The following is a 21915-nucleotide window of genomic DNA, read 5'->3' as shown; positions in this document are numbered from 1 at the left end:
ATTATACTTTTAGAAATCCGTTCTAAGGAAATAATACCAAATACAGGAAAAGCTATTTGTCTAAAATTAACAACCCCAATGTCCAACAATAAGTACATGGTTAAATAAACTGGATGTACCTATAAGAGAATATTATACAACCTTTTAAAACAGTTCTTCTGGACGCTGTGGAAAAAAGCTGAGTGATTTTTTCCAGTTTTTCTATTTTCTAGCTTTAAGTTGTATGTTTTTAACTACTTTCATAATTTAAAGATTTTTTTTTCTTAAATGGAAACTCTTTTCAAAGGAAAAAGTTTGTATTCAGTTCAAAGATTGCATTCAGTTCTGGATCCCACAAGTTAAAGGGAGATTGACAAACTGGAACTTGTCCAGAAAAGAGCAGCCAGGTTTAGAGTACTTGAAACCATGGCATTCAAAGAACAGTTGAAGGAACTGAAAGTGTTTGCCCTGAAAAAAGGAAAGACTTGGGAGATGTAATACTTGCTTTCATTTATAATAATTTTTAAAAAATCAGCCACATCTTTTAAACATTTACTGTGTGCCAGGTACTGTGCTAAGTGCTTACATGCATGATCCCATTTAATCCTTTCTGTATTTCTACGAGGTTAGGAAGATCAGAACATTGAAATTTAGAGAAATCATACAGCCGATAATAGCACCAGAACTCAAAACTATTTCTCTCTGCCTCCAGTGTGCATGTTTCTCTGAAGACTGGTTCTATACTGCTTAAGAGTAGAGACTCAGGGCAGAGACCATAGAGATATATTTTTGACACACATAAGACAGAACTTTTAGTGATTAGGACTATTTCAAAGCAGCCCAGGCCCTCTACAGGGGAAAAGTGAGCATCATCTCAGTAGTATACCAGCACAGTGCATATTGTAGGATTTAATTGTGAATGTATCTTTCCAAGTTCCTTATCTGTCATTCTGTAAAATCCCTGGACCTGAGTAGAACCCCTTTTCCATGTAAATGTTTTGTAGCTTATTTTTGGTGGGGGGTACCCAGGGATTCACCTGAAGAAGTCCTGTCCTGTTAAGTATGAAGAGAAAGCATTTCTACTTTGGCTTTAGTAACAGAAAAAAATAAATAAGTAAATAAATGTATATACACATACAATCATTTTTGTGGAACTATCAAAGGGTTATAACTAATAAATAACTAATAGAAGGAAATTATGGTGTTTTAAAGGGTAGGCTTTAGATTTTTAGAAAATTTTTCAGAATCCTTTATTCCTTGGTTACTTCCAATATATCAGTTATTAGTGTAGTTGTTGCTGTAGTAATCAAGTTGGTCATATGTAGTGGATAATTCTAAGGCTTCTATGGCCCTCTCACATAAGCAAGTACTGGGTATAAAAGACTCGCCTAATTGCTGTGGGAGAATCCAGAACTAAGCAGAAGTTGAAGTTTGGCTGAGAGAGGAGAGGAGCAGTGGGAGCTCATTAGCACATGCAGCCTCAGCAGGGAACATTTTTGCCAGCCTCCAGTTGTTTTCAGCTTTGGTATCTTTGAGGGACCTGGGACCAACCAAGTGTGAATTAATTGAAGCCAGGAATTGAATCTGAAGTGTCTGCTGATTCCTGTTTCTTCTTACAGTTAAGTCAGTTCCTGTTAGCAAATATTTACTAACTATATTCTATATTCCAGGTTTTGGGCTGGGTTACTAAGGATGGAAAAATGAGAGTTCGCTCTTTAATAAAATCAGCCAATCACTAAATACTTGTTAAACTCCTACTTTGTACCAGACATTATGTTAGGTGCCATGAATACAGTGGAGAGTTAAACATATATCGTATTCTCTTGTTCATATGATCTTTTAAGTTTAATGGGGAAGATAGGAAAAATGGAGATGGCACATGTGTACAAATAATACAGCAAAATTTTAAGAAGGCTTCATCTCAACTGGAGTTTGAATCTCAAAATAGCTTAATCTAGCAAGCTTTAGTTTCTTAATCTGTAAAATGGATATAATACCACCTAGTAAAGAGAGTGGTTGTGAGAATAAACAAAAGATGTGAGGTTCTTGATGAAATACTTGATGAAGCACTTAGTTTTAGATGAGTTTACAGCATCTATATACAAGATACAAAGGTGACAGGAGGGAATGATTAACTTTGCTGATGGTTGAGGGGACTATAAGGAAAGTTTCATAAGAGAGGGGACATCTGAAATAGGTTTTAAGGACTGCATAAGAGTTGGATTAGTAAGAAGGTGTTCCAAAGAGAGAGGAACGCAAAGGCAGTGAATAGAGTAACGGTGAAATATGTTTTGGAAATTATAAGTAGCTTGAGCAAGGGTCGGGAGCAGGGAAAGAGATGACTAGAGAGATCACAGGGGCAAAATATGGGAGGGCCTTGTATACCTGGCTAGGGAATTGCACCTTATCCTTTAGTTCAGGGTAATAGCAGAGGGAGCTGTTTTTAAGCACACTTCCCTCATCATCCACATTAAACGTATCTTAGGCATGTCAAAATTAGGGAGGGTGGAAAGCATGTTTTGCTTGAAACAATTGCAAACATATCTAGATCGTAAAGTTCCAGGGAGTTGAGCATTTTGATACACAATGCCTACTTGTAATTGAGTATCACTGTTTTAGGCAATGGGAAGCTATTGAAGAGCTTTAGAATAATCAAGATACTCGTGTAGATGGTAACTTGGACAGGAGACACAAATGCAGGCAGGAAGACTAGCTAAAAGGCTGTTCTGCTATTACCCAATTCTGAATATTTGATGTCTTGTGGAATGTTAATTTTTCCTCAAAAGGAAACAGTTAAATTAAAATTTTTCACCGTGTTCAAACACTGTTTGGAATAGTACTGTGTTAGGCTACCCAATTTATTTATGACAGTAGCATCAGTCTAATACCAAAACCAGGCAATAATGCAGGAAAACTATGAACCAATCTCGGTTATAAAATAGATGCAAAATCACAAGTAAAGTAACAAAAGATTGAATCCTATAGTGTAATTTAATAATACACCTTGACCAACTAGGTTTTATCCCAGGAATGTGAGAATGGTTCAGCATTAGAAAATCTATCAGTGTACTTAATTTTTCACCTCACTTGATGCCGAAAAAAGACTTGATCAACTACAGCACCCACTCGTGTTGAAAACTCTTGGCAACCAGGAATAGATGGAAAAACTTCCTTACTTTGTTAAGCTTATGTACCAGAAGATTGCAAAAATATACTTAGTGGTGAAACATTAGACACTTTCCTTTTAAAGTCGGGGACAAGATAACGGCGCTGTTTTCAACATTATACTGGAGGTTCTAGCCAAACAATAAAACAAGAAAGAAAAATAAGTTTTAAAGATATGAAAAGAATGAGAATTATCATTGCTTGTATATTGTATCCCTATGAAATCAAAGAAAACCAACTGACAAACTACTAGTTAAGCCATAGTTTACAAAGTCAATATAAAAAGTTTACTTTTCCTAAATACTAGCACTTAGTAAATTTGGAAATATGATAGGAAAAATGATCCTATTTATAAAAGCAATGAAACTATAAAATACCTGGAAATAAGCCTTATTGTTTTTAGAAAAGTTTAAGACATTTGTGGAGATAACAAGAACTTCACAGAAGGATATAAAGGAAAATCTGAATAGAGAAATCATATTCCTGTATGAATCTGACTAACTCGTTAAAATCTCAATGAGGGGCCGGCCCGTTGGCGCAGCAGTTAAGTGCACATCTTCGGCTTTGGTGGCCTGGGGTTCGCCGGTTTGGATCCCCGGTGGGGACGTGGCACCGCTTGGCACCCCATGCTGTGGTAGGCATCCCACATATAAAGTAGAGGAAGATGGGCACAGATGTTAGCTCAGGGCTAATATTCCTTAAGAAAAAAAAAATCTCAATGGAATTTTTTATGAGACTTGATCAACAAACTCTAAAATTCACAGAGAAGAACAAATAAATGTCTGATGATAACCAAGATAATTTTGAAAAAGAGCAATAGGGGACTTGCCCACTCAGATATCAAAACATATTTTAAACTCTATTAATAATATGGTATTGGGGGCTGGCCCCGTGGCCAAGTGGTTAAGTTCGTGTGCTCTGCTGCAGGCGGCCCAGTGTTTCATTGGTTCGAATCCTGGGCGCGGACATGGCACTGCTCATCAAACCACACTGAGGCAGCGTCCTACATTGCCACAACTAGAAGGACCCACAACGAAGAATATACAACTATGTACCAGGGGGCTTTGGGGAGAAAAAGGAAAAAAATAAAATCTAAAAAAATAATAATAATATGGTATTGGCAGAAAGAGTTAAGAAATAAGCCCATGTATAAAAAGAAATTTAATATATGATAAAAATAATCCAAATGGATTAAACTACTTAATTTGAAAAACAAACATAAGAACATTCATATATGACTTTGGGGCAGGTCTTCTTAAACTTAGCCACAAGAAGTAAAAGCCATAAAAGAAAGGTTGATAAGTTTTACTTTGCCAAAACCAAAACTTCTAGACAAGATACCTTAAAGTTACAACACAAGCTCTGTGCTAGGTAAAAAGTATTGAAGTGTGTGCAATATGAATAACAGGCAAAGGGTTAATATTTTCATTATTAAAAAAAATAACTACAAAGTAGTAAGAAAAAGACAATCCATTAGAAAAATGAACAAGAGATATGAAGTGGTGGTTCGCAGAAGAGGAAATATAAATAACTGATAAACTTATAAAAATGGGTCTACCTGACTATTAATGAGGGAAATATAAGGTAAGATAAAAGAATACCACTTTTCACTTATCAGATTAGCCAAAATTATGAAGTTTGAGGAGGTCACGTGTCTGTGAGGATACCTATTTCTCCACACCTTCACCAGTACTTCATATACCTCTCAGAATTGTTTTGTCAGCTACAAAGGGCTAATATTTTCCCATCCTACTTCTCAGGGAGATAATTTGGTGAGATAACAAAGTGATAAAGAAAAATGTTATTACTACCTAGATCTTACTTTTAATCTTGTCTCTTATTCTCTAGGCTAAGGCTTGGCTGAACTTTGGCTGTACATTAGAATCACCTGAGAACTCTAAGGCGTTTAGATACCCTGGCCCCCTCCCCAGATCACTTAAATCAGAATTTCTGGTGGGTTAGCACCTGGGCAGTAGTATTTCCTAAAGCTCCTTATGTGGTTCTGTTACGCAGCCAGGGTGAAGAACCACCTGAACCCAGGCGGCTTGGATTTTAATCTTGGCTCCGCCACTTTATTAGCTTTTTCACCTTGAGCAAATTACTTAATCTTGCTGTAAAATGTCCTCACCTGTAACACATGAAAATTATGTCTGGATAAAAGAGTTGTGAGGAGAAAGTTAGATACTTCTTTCGAAGCACTTGGATTGGTGCCTGACACATAGTAAGATTTAATAAATATTAAATGCTGCTGCTATTGTTGCTGTTATTGCTAACATCACAAATTCTGTTGAGAAAATGATTGGATAAGTCTAGTTCTTAAACAGCTGCTTTTCAATGAGCCATTCCAGAAGTGGCAGAGTTGTACTGTTTGAGACAAGATCTAGAGTGGTTACCATAGATAGGCTCTAACACTTTTTCATTATCTATAAAATGTGTTACTCTCTGAATTTACCTTGCTCATTTATTTTCTAGTCTTCCTCTGCCACACCAAAATATAAACATCGTGAGAGCAGGAACATTGCCTTTTTCAAATTGTAACTCCCAATACTCAATTGGTGCCGTATTTTTAGCAGATGTAGTTTAGAAAGATTTGTTATACAAGTGAATGAAAAATCTGTTTTTAGTATTATTGTTAGTGTTTTCTGACAGGCACATAAGATGGTAAATTATTGCTTTCAAGTTAAAATTAGAATTGACAATTACTGCCTTCAAATATTTTTTTGCTGTTTTGTGGACCTAGTTTTACTTTTTTTTTTTTTGATGTACAGCAATCAAGCCAATTTTACACTCTCTTTGCCACTTAATTTTATTTCCAAAATATAGATTTGTTTTTCGCATTGAAGGCCTTACTGCCACCATAATGCATTAAATAACTCTTGTAAATTAGCTTTCAGAAACAAATAGCAAAATACAGTAGAATTTCAGCCCTTTGTTCTCTTTAAAAGTATTCATTAGTTAGGGTAATAGAAGTAGAAACAGACTTTTTTCTAGGTGATTTCAAAAATGTGATTTAATACACAAACAATGAACTATCTGAAAAAGAAATAAAGAGAACAATTCCATTTACAATAGCATCAAAAAATAAAATACTTAGGAATAAATTTAACCAAAGAGGTGAAAGATCTGTACACTGAAAATTATAAGACCTTGATGAAAGAAATTGAAGAGACACAAACAAATGGAAAGATATCCATGTTCATGGATTGGAAAAATTAATATTGTTAAAATGTCCATACCCCCCAAAGCCATCTACAGATTCAATCCAATCCCTATCAAAAGTCGACATTTTTCACAGAAATAGAAAAAACAATCTTAAAATTCATGTGGAACAACAAAAGACTTCAAATAGAGCAATCCTGAGAAGGAAGAACAAAGCTAGAGGCATTACAATTCCTGATTTCAAACTTTATTACAAAGCTGTAGTAATCAAAACCATATAGTACTGACATAAAAATAGATACACAAGCCATTGGAACAGAATCAAGACCTCGGGAATAAACCCGTGCTTATATGATCGACTAATATTTGACAAAGAAGCCAAGAAGACTGAATGGGGAAAGGATAGTCTCTTCAATAAATGGTGTTGAGAAACTGGATAACCACATGCAGAAGAGTGAAATTGGATGCGTATCTCATACCACTCACAAAAATTAACTTGCAACAGATTGAAGACTTAAAGACCCAAACCTATAAAATTACTAGAAGAAAACAGGGCAAAAGCCCCTTGACATTGGTCTTGGCAATGATTTTTTTGGATGTAACAACAAAAGCGAAAATAAACAAGTGGGACTACATCAAACTAAAAATCTTCTGCACAGCAAAAAGCAAAACTCAGTGAAATAAACATGCAACCTACAGAATGGGAGAAAATATTTGCAGACCATCTATCTGATAAGGAGTTAATATCCAAAATATATAAGGAACTTGTACAATTCAATAGCAAAAAAAAAAACAACCCAATTAAAAAATGGGTAAAAGACTTGCATAGACATTTTTCCAAAGAAGATGTACAAATAACCAACAGGGGCATGAAAAGATGCTCAACATCACTAATCATCAGGAAAATGCAAATGAAGACCACAGTGAAATATCACCTCACAACTGTTAGAATGGCTATTATCAAAAAGATAAGAGACAAGTGTTGATGAGGCTGTAGAGAAAGGGAACCCTTGTGTACTGTTGGTAGGGATGTAAATTGAAACAGTCACTATGAAAAACAGTATGAAGGTTTCTCAAAAAAAACTAAAAATAGAACTGCCATATGATCCAACAATCCCACATCTGGATATATATCCAAAGGAAATGAATACACTATTTTGAAGAGATATCTACACCCCCCTGTTAATAGTGTTATTTACAATTGCCAAGACATGGAAACAACCTAAGCATCCATCAGCAGATGAATGGATAAACAAAATGTGGTACACATACACTCAGTAGAATATTATTTAGCCATAAAAAGAAGGAAATCCTGCCTTTTGCAGCAACATGGACAACCTTGAGGCATTATGCTAGGTGAAATAACACAGACAGAGGAAGACAAATACTGTAGGTTTTCAGTTATATGCAGAATCTAAAAAAGCCGAACTGAATTCATAGAGATTAGATTGGAAGTTGTCAAGGGCTGGGAGGTGGGGAAAGTGGAGAGATATTGGTCAAAGGGTACCAACTCCCAGCTATAAAATGAATAAGTTCTGGGGATCTAATGTAAGCATGGTGCTTATAATTAATCATACTGTATCGTACACTGGAAAGTTAAGAGACTAGATCTTAACTGTTATCACCACACACACAAAAAATGGTGATTAAGTGAGGGGATGGAAGTGTTAACTTCCCTTATTGTGATAATCATTTTGGAATGTACATGTGTATCAAATCACTGCATTTTACGTCTTAAGCTTACATATGTTTTATGTCAATAATATCTCAGTAAACCTAGGAGAAAAAAAAGGTCACAGGAAATACCCAAAGAGATGACGGGGGCTACATTTGGATGACAAATCAAAGGGTTTTTTTTTTCTCCTCTCTTCCTATTACTTTCCTATATTTTCAACATTTTTAGAATGAGAATATATTCAAGATGATATATTTAATCACTTGAAATGAAGGGAAGATGTGATTTAAGAAATCTGACTTGTTTTGTGTTATACATGGACCATTATATTGGTAACTTACCTTCATTCTGGTTCTGTTTTTACTACTAACTTGTATATGACCCTGAGAAAATAATATCCTTTCTCTTGGCCTCAGTTTCCTCATTCATAAAATGTGATGGTTAGGTTAGATAGTTCTCCTATTTAATTCTTAGGAGTTAAAAAATGTTGATGATGTTTATAACACTAATTGTGTTGTATAATTGTCAAAGAATCTAATTCATTTGAAGAAGAAGATCCCCAATTATTTCAGGTTTGTTTAACCCTTTAAAATTATACTTTTCCATAATATTATGATTTCTTTTTCTATATATTTTTATTTAACTGTGGTACCAGCTTGTGTGTACCGTGGCATTTGTCTTAAAGTAAACCTTTGGTAGATTTCATGACTTGTACTGTTTTCAGGGTTATTTCATGATGTGAATGTCACATTTGTGTGATATCCTGAGCCAATATATGAATTGACTCATGGTCCTTATCTAGGGAATTTCTGTTCCAGAGCAGGAAAAAGATAACCAAGGAATATGGATGAAAATCATAGGTAATAGCAGAACTCAGAGGGTCATTGTTTAGAGGTGTTTATTCTGTGTTTCATGAGAAGCTGGGAAAAGCTAGGGTTTAAAGAGAGCTTTAGGTGGAGAAAGCCATATTTTGAAGTTGAGATAGAACCAGAATATGTACAAAAAAAGCAGAGAATCATCATTTTAAAAATTTTGCCTAAAAGTGGAAAGTCGTCTTTTGATTCTCTTGAGATCCTTGAGTATTAATGGCAGTTCATTCATCAGAGTTATTGTTGGTGATGGGGAAAGATTTCCTAACCCAGGTGTATCTTACTACTTTTCCTTTTCCTCCTAGGCAGCGATCATTAGTAGGGTTCAGTGTAGGATTGTGGCTTTGGATCTTCGAGGTCATGGTGAGTAAAGTTCTTAATCACTGACTCAATGACATATTTGCCAAGCCCTTTGAATAGTGTTAAATATTACAAATTTCAGTGTAGCCTTAAAATAACTTGGTCTGTTCCATTTGGGCATTCCAAAAGAAATCCTAGCTTTTAGTTTCATAAATATTTTATAAATACACATATGTATATTTGTTGTTGTTTAGCTAAGAAAATGTCCTTTTATGTAGCCAAATTCTGACGCTGGTGATATATAAGGAATGTGGATAGATCTTTGGTAGGCTACTGTAATTATCTTCCTTAGGATGGCCAGCTATAAAGATGTATCTGTAACATAGAAAATCCTTGCTAAGCGTAATTATAAAAGTCCTCATTTCACTGTCTAAAGATGAGATTTTTGAAAGAGAATACTCTTGCTTTTATAATTCCTATCCTTGGGAATTTTATTTTTAAATATTTTCTTTTTAGGGGAAACAAAAGTCAAGAATTCTGAAGACCTATCTGCAGAAACAATGGCAAAGTAAGTAATCTAATATTGTTTATACATCACCTGGCTTCCATTACTATTATAAATAGAAGTATAACTTTATCACTCTCCTGGTAAGATTGTTGGACAATAATTAGCACAGAGAAAATTTTACTTCTGTTCTCTTTCCTCTGTCTGCTGTCTCCTTACTATATAATCTTGAAAGAAACCTCCATCTTTCTTGGTATAGTCACTGTGATGGTCATCACATACAGCGCTTGGAAATTTTTCAAGGCACAGTTTAGTTTGTGTTGGCTTTTGAAAAGTTTTCTTCTGTTGACAGAGTTGAATAAAATCTGGTTATCTATTGGGGACCCATGCTTGGAAAAGTAGTGTACTCCAGAAGTGCTGTGAAATGTTCTTAAAGTATCCTGCTCACATTCTTTGTCCAACTGCATAGCAAGACAGGAACAGGGTATTAAAGAATAACTTAATTATACCCTGGACCTCAGAGTAAAAGATGAATGTAGCATATGCAGTGGCTCTCAAACCTTGTCACTCATCAGAATCACCTGAGAAGTGATTAAAATACAAATGATTTGGCTCCACCCCAGACCTACTGAATTAGTGCTTCTACCAATGGGATCTGCGCATTTAAATTTTGATAAAGCTCCATGAGGGAATCTGATGCAGCCAGTCCCATGAATGGTGTTTGGAAACCACTATCCTATATTGTTAACAGGATTCTTCTAACTACCCTGCTTTAATACATGCTCTCTCATGTACTTAATACATGCCCTCTCAAGTATTTGACCAACGTTGGCCAAAAAAATCTTGTCCAACTCATGCGGCCATAATTTTATCATTATAGTAGGTCCTGTTTGTGTGCTTTCTAATGTGCAAGGCTTTATTAAGTGTAAATTAAGCATTTATTAACAATAAATAAGTTATTGATTTTAATTAATCTGTATTATTAACTCTGAAGTGTAGGTATTATTATCACTTTTTTGCCAATGAGGAAACTAGCTCACATAGGTTGAATAGCTGTATGAGGTCACACAGTTAATAGGCCAGAATTGTGTTCATTCACCTATAGTGCTTGGCAGAGAGAAAGAGAAATAACAATGTATGAGTACCATTCCATTCAATGCATATATGCCCGAGAAACTACGAAAAGGGAGCCACAAATGTTTCCTCAGTTGTTCCTAATGCCTTTGTAATGTGAGAACCATGAAGCCTGAAGTAATCAAGTATGTTAGTGATACCTGTAGAAAGATTTGTGAATGATTTTTAAGGCTTTAAAGGGTTTCTTGAGTGTTGACAAAAAAGTGAAATACATCATCTAAGTTGCCAGGCAGCCAGCCAAAGGGTGATGATGGCTTGGCTAACATTCTAGAGAAAACTGAAGAATTAATTGAGGACCTTGAGGAAACAGTGCCTAAAAATGTATCAGTCTGGGACAATCAAGAAAGAAATTTGAACAGGGAAAGTTTAATGTAAAGATTTATTAACTGTATCAGGGGATTGGAGTAATGAGGAATTGGCTAGTATGAACTAAAGAGAATGCTAAAGAATAGAGGGTTAATTAACTTGATTGTGGGAATCATTTCACAATGTATACATATATCAAATCATCACATTGTACACTTTAACCATATTACAATTTTATTTACCAATTATATCTCAGTAAAGCTGGAAAAAATTTCAAAGACAGAATACAGGAATAGCAGATGTAAGAAGCAGCCACTTTCCCCTTGGGCTTGAGATAGAACAGTAATGGAAGAGGTTGAGATCTAGACCTTGTTAGAGAGGGCATGACTATGGTTTACTGAAGGCAGGGAAGTCACTTTGATGCAGTGTTGGCAGAACTTGCTAGAAATCTGCCCTCCAGGGTGCAGGGGAAGCTGTTCACACGGACGCATCTCACCAAAGGCACTCTGCAACAAAAATACTGGGAGGGGCTCCAGAGATCTGCTGTACAACATAGTGCCTATAGTTAACAATAAGATATTGTGTGCTTAAAAGTTTGTTAAGACGGTGGATCTCATGTTAAGTGTTCTAACCACACACGTGACAAACACATGCACACATACACAAAAAAGTGACGCAAGGGAAACTTTTGGTGATAAATGTGTTTATTGCCTTGATTGTGGTGATGGTAACATGAGTGTATACCTATATCCAAACTTACCAAATTGTATACATTAATTATATGCCATCTTTCTGTGTACCAATTATACTTCAATAAAGCTAGGGTAAAAAAACCCACTGGGAATGGAGTGTTGGAGAAGCCACCTTGTGCTGCAGGACTTGGGCACTGGGAAAGCTGTGTGTGCTGCAGGAGCTGAGGGCTTCCCATGCTGCAGGACCTGGGTGCTAGAAAAGTACAAGCTAGAGGAGCTTGTGGAGTAAATGCACATGAACCAGGAACAAAAGCCTGTCTTTCTGCATTGTTTCTCCTGCGCCCTCTACAGACATAGCTTAACTTCATGCCAGCTGGCTAAGGAAAAATATTAAAAAGCCTCAGATCCAATTTTGTACAACATGAAATGAAGGGTGAATTGGAGCTGAAAGACAATAAGTTGATTACAGGCACTCCCATACAGGCACAAAAGTTAAAAAGAAAATAAATGATTAAAACTATATACAGTAGATGAAGATGATTATCAAGAATCAGAAGAGCCAACAAGTTGGATTCTTGCTGAAATAGTCAAAGCAATAAAACGTTTATATGATTTCCAAATTCAGTCACTCTGTGAAACAAAAATCTCTAAATGGGGATACTTATGAGTGATTTAGTGGGGTTTTCAGGTAGTCCTGACAGCAAGTTTTTTGCCTTACATATCAACTTTAGAACTTAAACCCTAAAAAATATGCAACTCCACCGAAAGTAGAAGAGCCAAGTTTGAGCTCAGGTTGCTCTGATATTCCTTTCTCTGTTATGTCTGTGATATGCTATACTGCTTCTCAGGAAAGTATGACAGAATCCCCTTAAAAAGCATGTACCAAAGTTATGGTATATCCAGTTACAGAGTAGATTTGTAGGTAATCCCTGCTACTTCATCTGTATTTTATTTCTCTGGAATTTCAGGACATGTCTCAAGTAAGGCGCTAATCTTGGTGACTGAAAACTTTGACTAACTTTAATAAGAATAAATCTCTTTTGGTGCTAGATGATCAAGTGATTGATCATAATCGCCTGTTACCTGGATGAAATATACCTTTCCTAAGCTTAGATACAATATTATGCTGGTTTGTTTCAGACCCTATCCACCTTCATGCATAAAGCAGAACCCCTCCAAATCAGTTAGTATTTTAGGGAGACCCGAGACTTAGATAATCTTCCGTAGCATCCTTTTATTTTGCTCATTATATCTGTTAATAACCAAAAGTTTTAGCCTTAAATTTAACTTCAAAGGAATATTGAACTACTATTTGTTTTTGTTTATAAAATTGGGTGGCCTTTTTATCTCCCATTCAGATTGTCTGCAGATGCTCCAGTTAACCTATTCATATCTGTAATTGTTGTAAGATTAATTCCTTCAGAAATAATTAATAACGTTTATCTTTGCCATTCTGAATACCGTGGAGATCATATTTGAAAGGCTGTGTCCCCACATCCACACCTGCTATATTTGGCTAACGTTATGTGAGTGCTTGAGATATATAGTGACACTCAGCAAGACAAAACTCTTTTGAAGTTGACTGACTCAGCTACTCCCAAAGGAAGACAGTAGAGCCATTGGTCTCTAGAAACACACCATACCTTACCTATTGCTATAGCAAAGAAGGCCTATATGCAAATAAAAACCAAAGTTCCTACTTCAGTTCTCATTTTCAAAGCTTTACGGTTTGACTTTGTTAAACAGTTCCACTCCTAATTAAAGACTAGCACAGAAGCCAATAAAAATTAGCCCTGAACGTCTTTCTAATTTCTCAGAACACTATACTTACATTTATGTTCATACTTCAAACAACTTTACATGACAAATTGTAAGTAATAAGTAACATTTGTATAGCACTGTACTCTTTTCAAAGTAGTTTCACATTAACTCTCTCAGTTAATCCTCAAAGCAATCCAGTATAGTAAATGATATTCTTATCCTCATTTTATGGATGTTGAAACTATCTGAGAGATTAAATCACTAATCTAAGTCTACATGGTAAAAAATAAATGGAGGCTGCAATTCGTCTTGTGACTCCAAACTTCACTACATTATAGTGCTTAATAAAATTGTTTTCCTGTTTTATAGATGGGGAAACTGAGGTGTATAGCAGTTAAATGATTTGTCCAGACTTTCAAGCTTAGGTTTAAAATAAAGGTATATGTTTATGTAATTATACTAAATTTGTAGAACAGTGAAACTGTTATGTAAAGGAAAATTAGAAAATTTGGGTTCTTAGTTCTTAAACTGCCACTTATCAGAAGGGCTAGATGTGTGGCTACATGTTTAGATACTGTGGGGCATGTTAGGTAGGAGATTTACATAGGTACGTTTGCAAGATGGCTCAACAGACCTTTACAGTCCTAGAATTATTAGTTACAGACCAAAGGAAGAAGTTAGTAAAGAAAACTGTTTTTACAGTGTTGTCAGAGAGCATTCCCAACTTTTTTCCCCTTCTCTTTGCAGAGATGTTGGCAATGTGGTTGAGGCCATGTATGGGGACCTCCCTCCTCCAATTATGCTCATTGGACATAGCATGGGTGGTGCAATTGCAGTCCACACAGCATCATCCAACCTCGTGCCAAGCCTCCTGGGTCTGTGCATGATTGATGTTGTGGAAGGTAAGTTTTTTTACTTCTGACCAAATCAAAATCTTTTGACTTATAAGAGACATCTATGGTAGACTATTGTTATCTTGTTTTAATTTACTGTTGATTTCACTCATCTTGAAGTATATCCCTCTGTCTTTTATATCCCTTTTTTTAATGTTATTTTGTGGCAAATGCATTCCAAGTATTTTTTTTCTCAAGATAAAATTGACGTATAACTTTGTTTTAGTTTGAGGTATACAACATAACGATTCAATATATGTATATATTGCAGAATGATCACCACAATATGGCTGGTTAAGATCCATCACCATCCCTAGTTACAAATTTTTTCTTGTGATGAGAACTTTTAAGATCTATTCTCTTAACAACTTTCAAATATATAGTACTGTATTAACTATAGTCACCATGCTGTATAGTCACAGTGTTTGTACCTTTTGACAGCTTCACCCATTTTGCCCACACCCCACATTATATAATCATTTTCTGTGTCATCAGAAACTCTTCATAAATATCTTTTATGGCTGCATAATATTTCAATCGTATGTATGTCCCATCATTTTATTTAACATTTAAAAAGAAGCTGCCATGTCTTTTATGACCCAGCCTCAGAAGTCACACTATTGCTTATATAATATAAGTCAGCCCTATTCACTGTGGGGGTACTACACAAGGGAGGGAATACCAGGGGGCAAAAATCATTGGAGACCATCTTGGAAGCTGGTTATCATATCAGTCTTCTGAATTTTCTTAAACAACATCTTTTTTCCCCCGAGCATCACTGAATTCTGCTGTCATTGAGGGCAGATGTATACAGTTGACCCAGTAAGCGTAAATGCTGAATATGTTAAGTACTATTGTTAAAATTTTTGTTTAATATCTAGGTACAGCCATGGATGCACTTAATAGCATGCAGAATTTCTTACGTGGTCGTCCTAAAACCTTCAAGTCTCTGGAGAATGCCATTGAATGGAGGTAACCCACAAATCTATATTGTCTATATTTTAAATGTTAGATTGTAGCTTTCCTTTTTCATCAGCTCAAGCACTAAGTTCAAAGGAATCGTTCAGTTTCCAAGCCTTAGCTTTATTGAAATATCATGTATGGAAACATTTATGTAAGGAGCAGAATTTTTAAAAAAATGTTTTAAATGTTTCACACTTGGCTCAGTTTTCTAAAACCCATCCTTTTTCCAGTACACTGTAGTACCTTCTAGAATCTTAATAATTATGGATCATCTGCTTTCTAGCTGTTCCCATCTCTAAGGTGAGAGTTTGGACTAAATGAGACTCTAAGGCCTCTTCCATCTCTGATGTCCCATGGTTCTAGATTCACTTTCTTTGTTCCAGAGAAAATGATGGAGAAACAGAGGATGGGTATAGGTTCCTTTCTCAGTTTTTATTTGGGTTTTGGGTAAATAAAAACCTTTTGGGTAAATAATTTTCATAAAAATCACTGATAGAATTGGCTATGGCTTCACTTAAGTAAAGGCTGTTCAGTCATTAATTTATTCATTAATTCAACCAATTATTTGATTAAACGTTTATTGAATGCTTACTTTGTGCTAAAGGGTGAAGATTCAGAGAGGAGTGAAACAATGTCCCGCCCCCAAGGAGATCAGTCTTGGGATAAAATATCTTGTATCTTGTCTTCTTACCTATTTTTCAAAATCCGTCTCCATTCCCTTCTCCAGAATCCTTTCTCTGACTTCTCCAGACCACCCAGATCACTCCCTCCATAAAATTGCTAGAGACGTTTGTCTATATTATATTATACTATTTACCTCTTAAGTCTTCTAATCCTCCCTTAAGGAATATGGTTATATTGTTAATTTTCATACGTCAAAGGGCAGAAGCTGTTCTCTCCTTTGTACTTTCATACAGCATGTAGCATACTGCTGGCTGCACTAGAAGGCAGAACATATTTATTAACTGACTCAGAGATATCAAGTGAAAATTGAGGATCTGGTAAATATATCCTAGGAAATTTTCCTAGGACAGAAGTTCTCATGCCAAATACGGCTTGCCAGAATGACGTTTGTGTTTGGTGAAGTCACATCTACCTCCCCTTGTTCACACTGCCATGATGCAGGATTCCTGTTCTCTCAGAAGCACCAAAGATCTCTCCATCTTGGGCAGTCACAACAGTGAGAATGCAGCTGCTGCCAGCTCAGCATGTACCTCGGGCACCCTGCCTGCTTCCCCAGTAACAACCAGTGAGAAAATTATTCCAAATAACTTTTAAAATTTATTCAGTAAACATTTCTTAGTACCTAAGATGTGTCAGTACCTGATCTAAGAACTGGGATGAATCAGACTTAGTTCCTATCATCAAAAACTGGGGATACAAACAAGTAAACATAAACACAACACTGTGAAGGAAGTACAGGAAGTACAGAAGACAGGTACTCAGTCCAGCCTAGGGGGTCAGGGTACACCTTCTCTTAACGGAGGTAGAGTCTTGATTCTATTGCCAGATGCAGGATAAAATAACGGTTCTGTTGTGGAATGTTAAAACATTCTGGATTTTGTGAGAGCTACTGATTTTTAGAACCTACTTTCAGAGCCTGAGAATTGGAAAGAATACTATGAAATAGTTGGTAATACTGTTTTATACTCTGCTGGATATTTGAATTGAGTTTATGACTCATAGCCGTTTTGGCTATTCCAACTTGAAAAAAATGTTGAAATACAAGGCCAACCTATTTAATTCAGTAATAATTTAAAGTGAAGTGAACCTGCCTTTGCTCTCTTGGTCATCCTAATGAGAGGCAGTAAAGTATAGTCGTTAAGAGCCCGGGCTTTGAAGTTGGACAGGTATGGATTTGCATCTTGGTTCCACCACTCTGGCTGCTCTGAGGAAAACAGAATAGGGGAAGGAGTAGAGGCAGGGTGGTAACAGAAGTGGGAAATTGGTTAGGAGACAGTTGTGGTAGTATAGGAGAGTAATGAAGGTAAACACCGACTAGGGTGGCAATGGAGGAAGTAATGTGGTCATACTTGGAATGTATTTTGAAGGTAGAACTGACAGGACTGCCTAATGGATTGGATATTGGGAGAGAGACTGAGGCACAGCACTTAAGGATGACTTCTAGGTTTTTAGCCCAAGCAATTGGGTGAATAGTAGAGATAAAGAGAAGAGATTTTGGAGTGGGTAAGGGGCAGGGAGTAAGGAATTTTGTTTGGGTAAGCAGAAATGCTTATTTTACATCTAAGTGGAAATGTTAAGTAGGCACTTAGATATACTATTTAGAAGAAGTTGAGCTAGAGATAAATTAGAGAATCATCATCCCATAGATAATATTTAAAGCCAAAAGATTGGATGCAATCACCTAGGGATTTGATGTTGACAGAAAAAGGATCGAAGAACTGAGCTTTGAGATACTCCACAATATTTAGAGCTTGGGAAGAAGAGAAAGATCCAACAAACTGAAAAGGCACAGTTGATGAGATAGAAGGAAAACCAAGAGAATACAGCAAGGTTTATAGAAGGAAAGAGAGAGCATCTTCATCAAATGCTGCTGGGAGATCAACTAAGGGGAGGACTAAGATGACCTTTAGAATTGGCATGATGGACGTGACCTTGACAAAGGAAATCTCAGAAAATAAGTGGGAGAAAGAAACCTGATATAAGTTGGGAATATTAGTTGGGAAAGGATGGGAGGTAAAGTAGAGAAGGCAAGTACGATTAACTCTTTTGAGAAGTTTTCTTGTGGAAATGGGGTAGTATCTAGTAGTGAATGTGGGGTTGAGAATGTTTTTAAAGGCTAGAGAATTTTGTTTTTCGGGGGTTTTTTTGAGGAAAATTAGCCCTGAATTAGTATCTGCTGCCAATCCTCCTCTTTTTGCTGAGGAAGACTGGCCCTGAGCTAACATCTGTGCTGTCTTCCTCATTTTATGTGTGGGATGCCCGCCACAGCATGGCTTGATAAGTGGTGCGTAGGTCTGCACCTGGGATCTGAACCAGTGAACCCCGGGCCGCTGAAGCGGAACGTGCAAACTTAATCACTGCACCACCAGGCTGGCCCCCTAGAGAATGTTTTTAAAGGATGTTTTGTAATATCCAGTAAAGAAAAAAAAAGTGGTGACATAGGAGAGAGACAGAATAACTAGAGGAGACAAGGTCTTCGTAAGCAAGAGGGGATGGGAACCAGTGCCCAAGGTTGGCCTTGAATAGGAACAGAGATATTTCATATATTAAACAATCATCAAGGCAGAGTGTATGATTACAAACACTGGTAGGTTGATGAATTCTGTAGATTGACTTGGTGGTAGAAAAATGAAGTAGCAGTTCTAATTGCTTCTGTTTATCATTAAAATAAGAAACAAAGTCATTATCTAAGCGGGGGTGCACTTTAAAATTTTACAAGAATTTTTAGGCTAAAAAATGAAATTTAAAGAAATTGTTCTGGTGACCTGCTTCAAGTAGTATTTCCTGGGACATGCAGTCATTTTGCTTGGCTCTTAGGCATACTTAAGTAGACATCTCTGAGAAGACTATTCTGTTAATATGGAGTCTCAGCTCATAAGTCTATATATCATGCATTGCAAGGCCCTCTAGGAGCTAGCCCCTGCCTGTCTATCCTATTCTGTCACACTCCGTCTTTGCTCTCTCCTGTTCTCCTTGCACTTCGTCGTCTAAACTCATCATCCTGGTGACTTTTTTACATCACAGTGCCTCCTTTCACAATGTGCCCTCTGCCTATAATGCTCTGATCATCCTCTTTTATCTTCCCTTTAACTTCGTATTTTCAGTCTTCAGTTGCAGGACATTTGGGAAGCTTTCTTTAACCTCCTCATTCAGAATAAAGTGATTCCTTTGAACCTTGCCTTATGTTAAAATTACCTGTTTATGTTTCTTTCTCGCCGCTAAATTGTGTACTTCTTGAGCACAGGCCTCACACATAGTATCCTCTTGGTAAATATTTGCAGAACTGAATACTTACTTTTTACTACTTGGCTTGTAGCCATAAAAACCAACTGGGAAGTGATGGTAATCTCTATAGTAAGCTACATTGGTAGCTACAGCTTCCTAGTAGGTCCAACAGAATCTGCACAATTATTCCTTCGACCCTAGTGACATGATAAGATGGATGCTGAATAACCTCCTCTTTCCCTTCTCACTTTTCTCTTATAGTGTGAAGAGTGGCCAGATTCGAAATCTGGAGTCTGCCCGTGTCTCGATGGTTGGCCAAGTAAAACAGTAGGTCTTACTTTTCCCCCTTGGACAGGTTAGAGACTGAAACATGGTGAGGGAATTACAGATTGCTTACTTGTCATACACCTGTTCTACCATTCTGGTGAATGCCTTCATTAATTTAGGTAATTTTTACAGATGAGCTCAGCTGGGCCAGCCGTATAGATTTTCTTTTCTTTTTTCTTTCTTTCTTTTTTTTTTTTAAGATTGGCACCTGAGCTAACATATGGTGCCAATCTTCTGTTTTTCTTCTTCTCCTCCCCAGAGCCCCCCAGTACATAGTTGTATATTCTAGTTGTAAGTCCTTCTGGTTGTGCCATGTGGGACACCGCCTCAGCATCGCCTGATGAGCGGTGCCATGTCCTCGCCCAGGATCCGAACCGGTGAAATCCCAGGCCACCAAAGCAAAGCGCGTAAACTTAACCACTTGGCCATGGGGCCGGCCCCTCTCCTTTTTTTGAAGAAATCCCGAAGCCAAATGGCGTCTTCTGTATAATACTGGATTACGTTATTAACACAACTCTAGGTGTTAAAAGGTGAAGAATCCCTGAGAATGGACATTAAAAATTGTGTCCACTCTAGTGCTGGCAGCTATGGTTTCATTCTGGGTACAGTCTCCTTCTGGTTGTGAGAAAATTATAGAACAAAAGCTATCATAACCTGAGTGAAAGCCACATTTTAAGGGTGAGCTAAGATTATTTAGCCCAATTGATCTTCCTGGATAGAGTTACATGAGTCCTGTATATTGCTATGTAGTCACAAAACCAATAGAACAGACAGGGGTCATGAGAGTTGATGAAAATGATAATGGCATTATTGAATGCCTGCTATTTGCCAGCCACTCTGCGAGGTATTTTACATACACTGTCTCATTTTTAAAACTTTGTCTTATGGAAAATTTTCAGATGTATGAAAATAGAATAATACAGTGAATCTTGGCATTCTCATTGCCCATTTTCAACAGTATTAACTCATTGCCAGTCTTCTTTCATCTGTGCCCCTATTTACTTCTCCTAAGCACAAAATATTTTGAAGCAAATTCCAGACAAACACATAATTTCCTCTGTAAGATTTCAGTATGCTGTAAAAGGTAAGGACACTTTAAACACAATCACAGTACTATTATCACACCGAAAAAAATCAACAATTCCTTAATATCATCAAATGTCTATTCAGTATTCACATTTCTGACTGTCTCATAAATAATTTTTTTATAGTTCCAATCAGATTTAAAAGAAGTAGTTACATAGCAATTGATGGATATATCTCTTAAGTATCTTTTAATCTATAGGTTCCACTTCTATCTCTTTCATTTTTTTTTCCTTGCAATTTAATTTGTTGAGGAAACTTGGTTGTTTGCCTTGTAGAATTTTCCACGTCCTGAATTTGCTGATTGATTCCTCAAGGTGTAATTTAATATGTTCTTTTGTTCCCCATATTGGTAAATTGTTAGATCCAGAGATTTGATCAGGTTCAGATTTGGGTTTTTTGTTGTTATTTTGGTTTTTTATTTGTTTGCAAGAATAGTTGATATTGGGGCTGGCCCCGTGGCCGAGTGGTTGGGTTCGCGCGCTCCGCTGCAGGCGGCCCAGTGTTTCGTTGGTTCGAGTCCTGGGCGCGGACATGGCACTGCTCATGGAACCACGCTGGGGCAGCGTCCCATATGCCACAGCTGGAGGGACCCACGGCGAAGAATGTGCAACTATGTACTGGGGGGCTTTGGGGAGAAAAAGGAAAAAATAAAATCTTAAAAAAAAAAAAAAAAAAAAAAGAATAGTTGATATTGTATACTGCCATCAGGAAGCAAATAATGTCTGGTTGTGTCTTGTTTTGAATCTTAGTAGACATGGATGATCATTACCTGAATTCGTTAATTCATTTTCACTTTCTCATTTAATCCTTACAATACCTCTTTAAGGTAAGTGTTGTTTTATAGATGAGGAAATGGAAGTTCGGAAATGTAAAGTGACTTTCTGAGAGTCGCACAGCTAGTGAATGACAGAGCTCAGTTCCAAACTCCTGTGTATTTGACTATATTATGGATTTTATGCCTGAAAGGGCAATTTGAGTAGTAATATCTGGCAGACGCAATGCAGAGGCTTTGAGTAAGCTGTGAGACTGCCCACTTTTCAATGGCTAAATATTTTGAGATCTGATTTGTCTAAGGAGTGATACAGCATTTTGTCAGGAAGTTACATGGCAGGTAGTTCAGTGATTTTAAAAGTTTACTTACTATGTAAATTTAAGTGGTGTTTTCTCTTAATATGTAAATCTGTGTATGTAA

General features: G+C 36.7%; 1 protein-coding gene across 2 annotated transcripts in view; it reads left to right on the top strand.

Moving 5' to 3' along the window:
* Window positions 1–21915, top strand: part of PPME1 (protein phosphatase methylesterase 1) — a 71931-nt gene that overhangs the window by 32849 nt on the left and 17167 nt on the right. For both annotated transcript variants that reach the window (XM_008540433.2, XM_070625841.1), the window contains exons 4-8: window positions 9153–9210; window positions 9664–9715; window positions 14293–14447; window positions 15320–15410; window positions 19572–19637. In XM_008540433.2, coding sequence (XP_008538655.1) covers window positions 9153–9210; window positions 9664–9715; window positions 14293–14447; window positions 15320–15410; window positions 19572–19637 — 422 coding nt within the window. The remainder of the gene's footprint in view (window positions 1–9152; window positions 9211–9663; window positions 9716–14292; window positions 14448–15319; window positions 15411–19571; window positions 19638–21915) is intronic.

Source organism: Equus przewalskii, chromosome 6 (assembly GCF_037783145.1).
Source record: "Equus przewalskii isolate Varuska chromosome 6, EquPr2, whole genome shotgun sequence".
Taxonomy (NCBI): Eukaryota; Metazoa; Chordata; class Mammalia; order Perissodactyla; family Equidae; genus Equus; species Equus przewalskii.
This window is presented reverse-complemented; position numbering and strand designations above follow the sequence as displayed.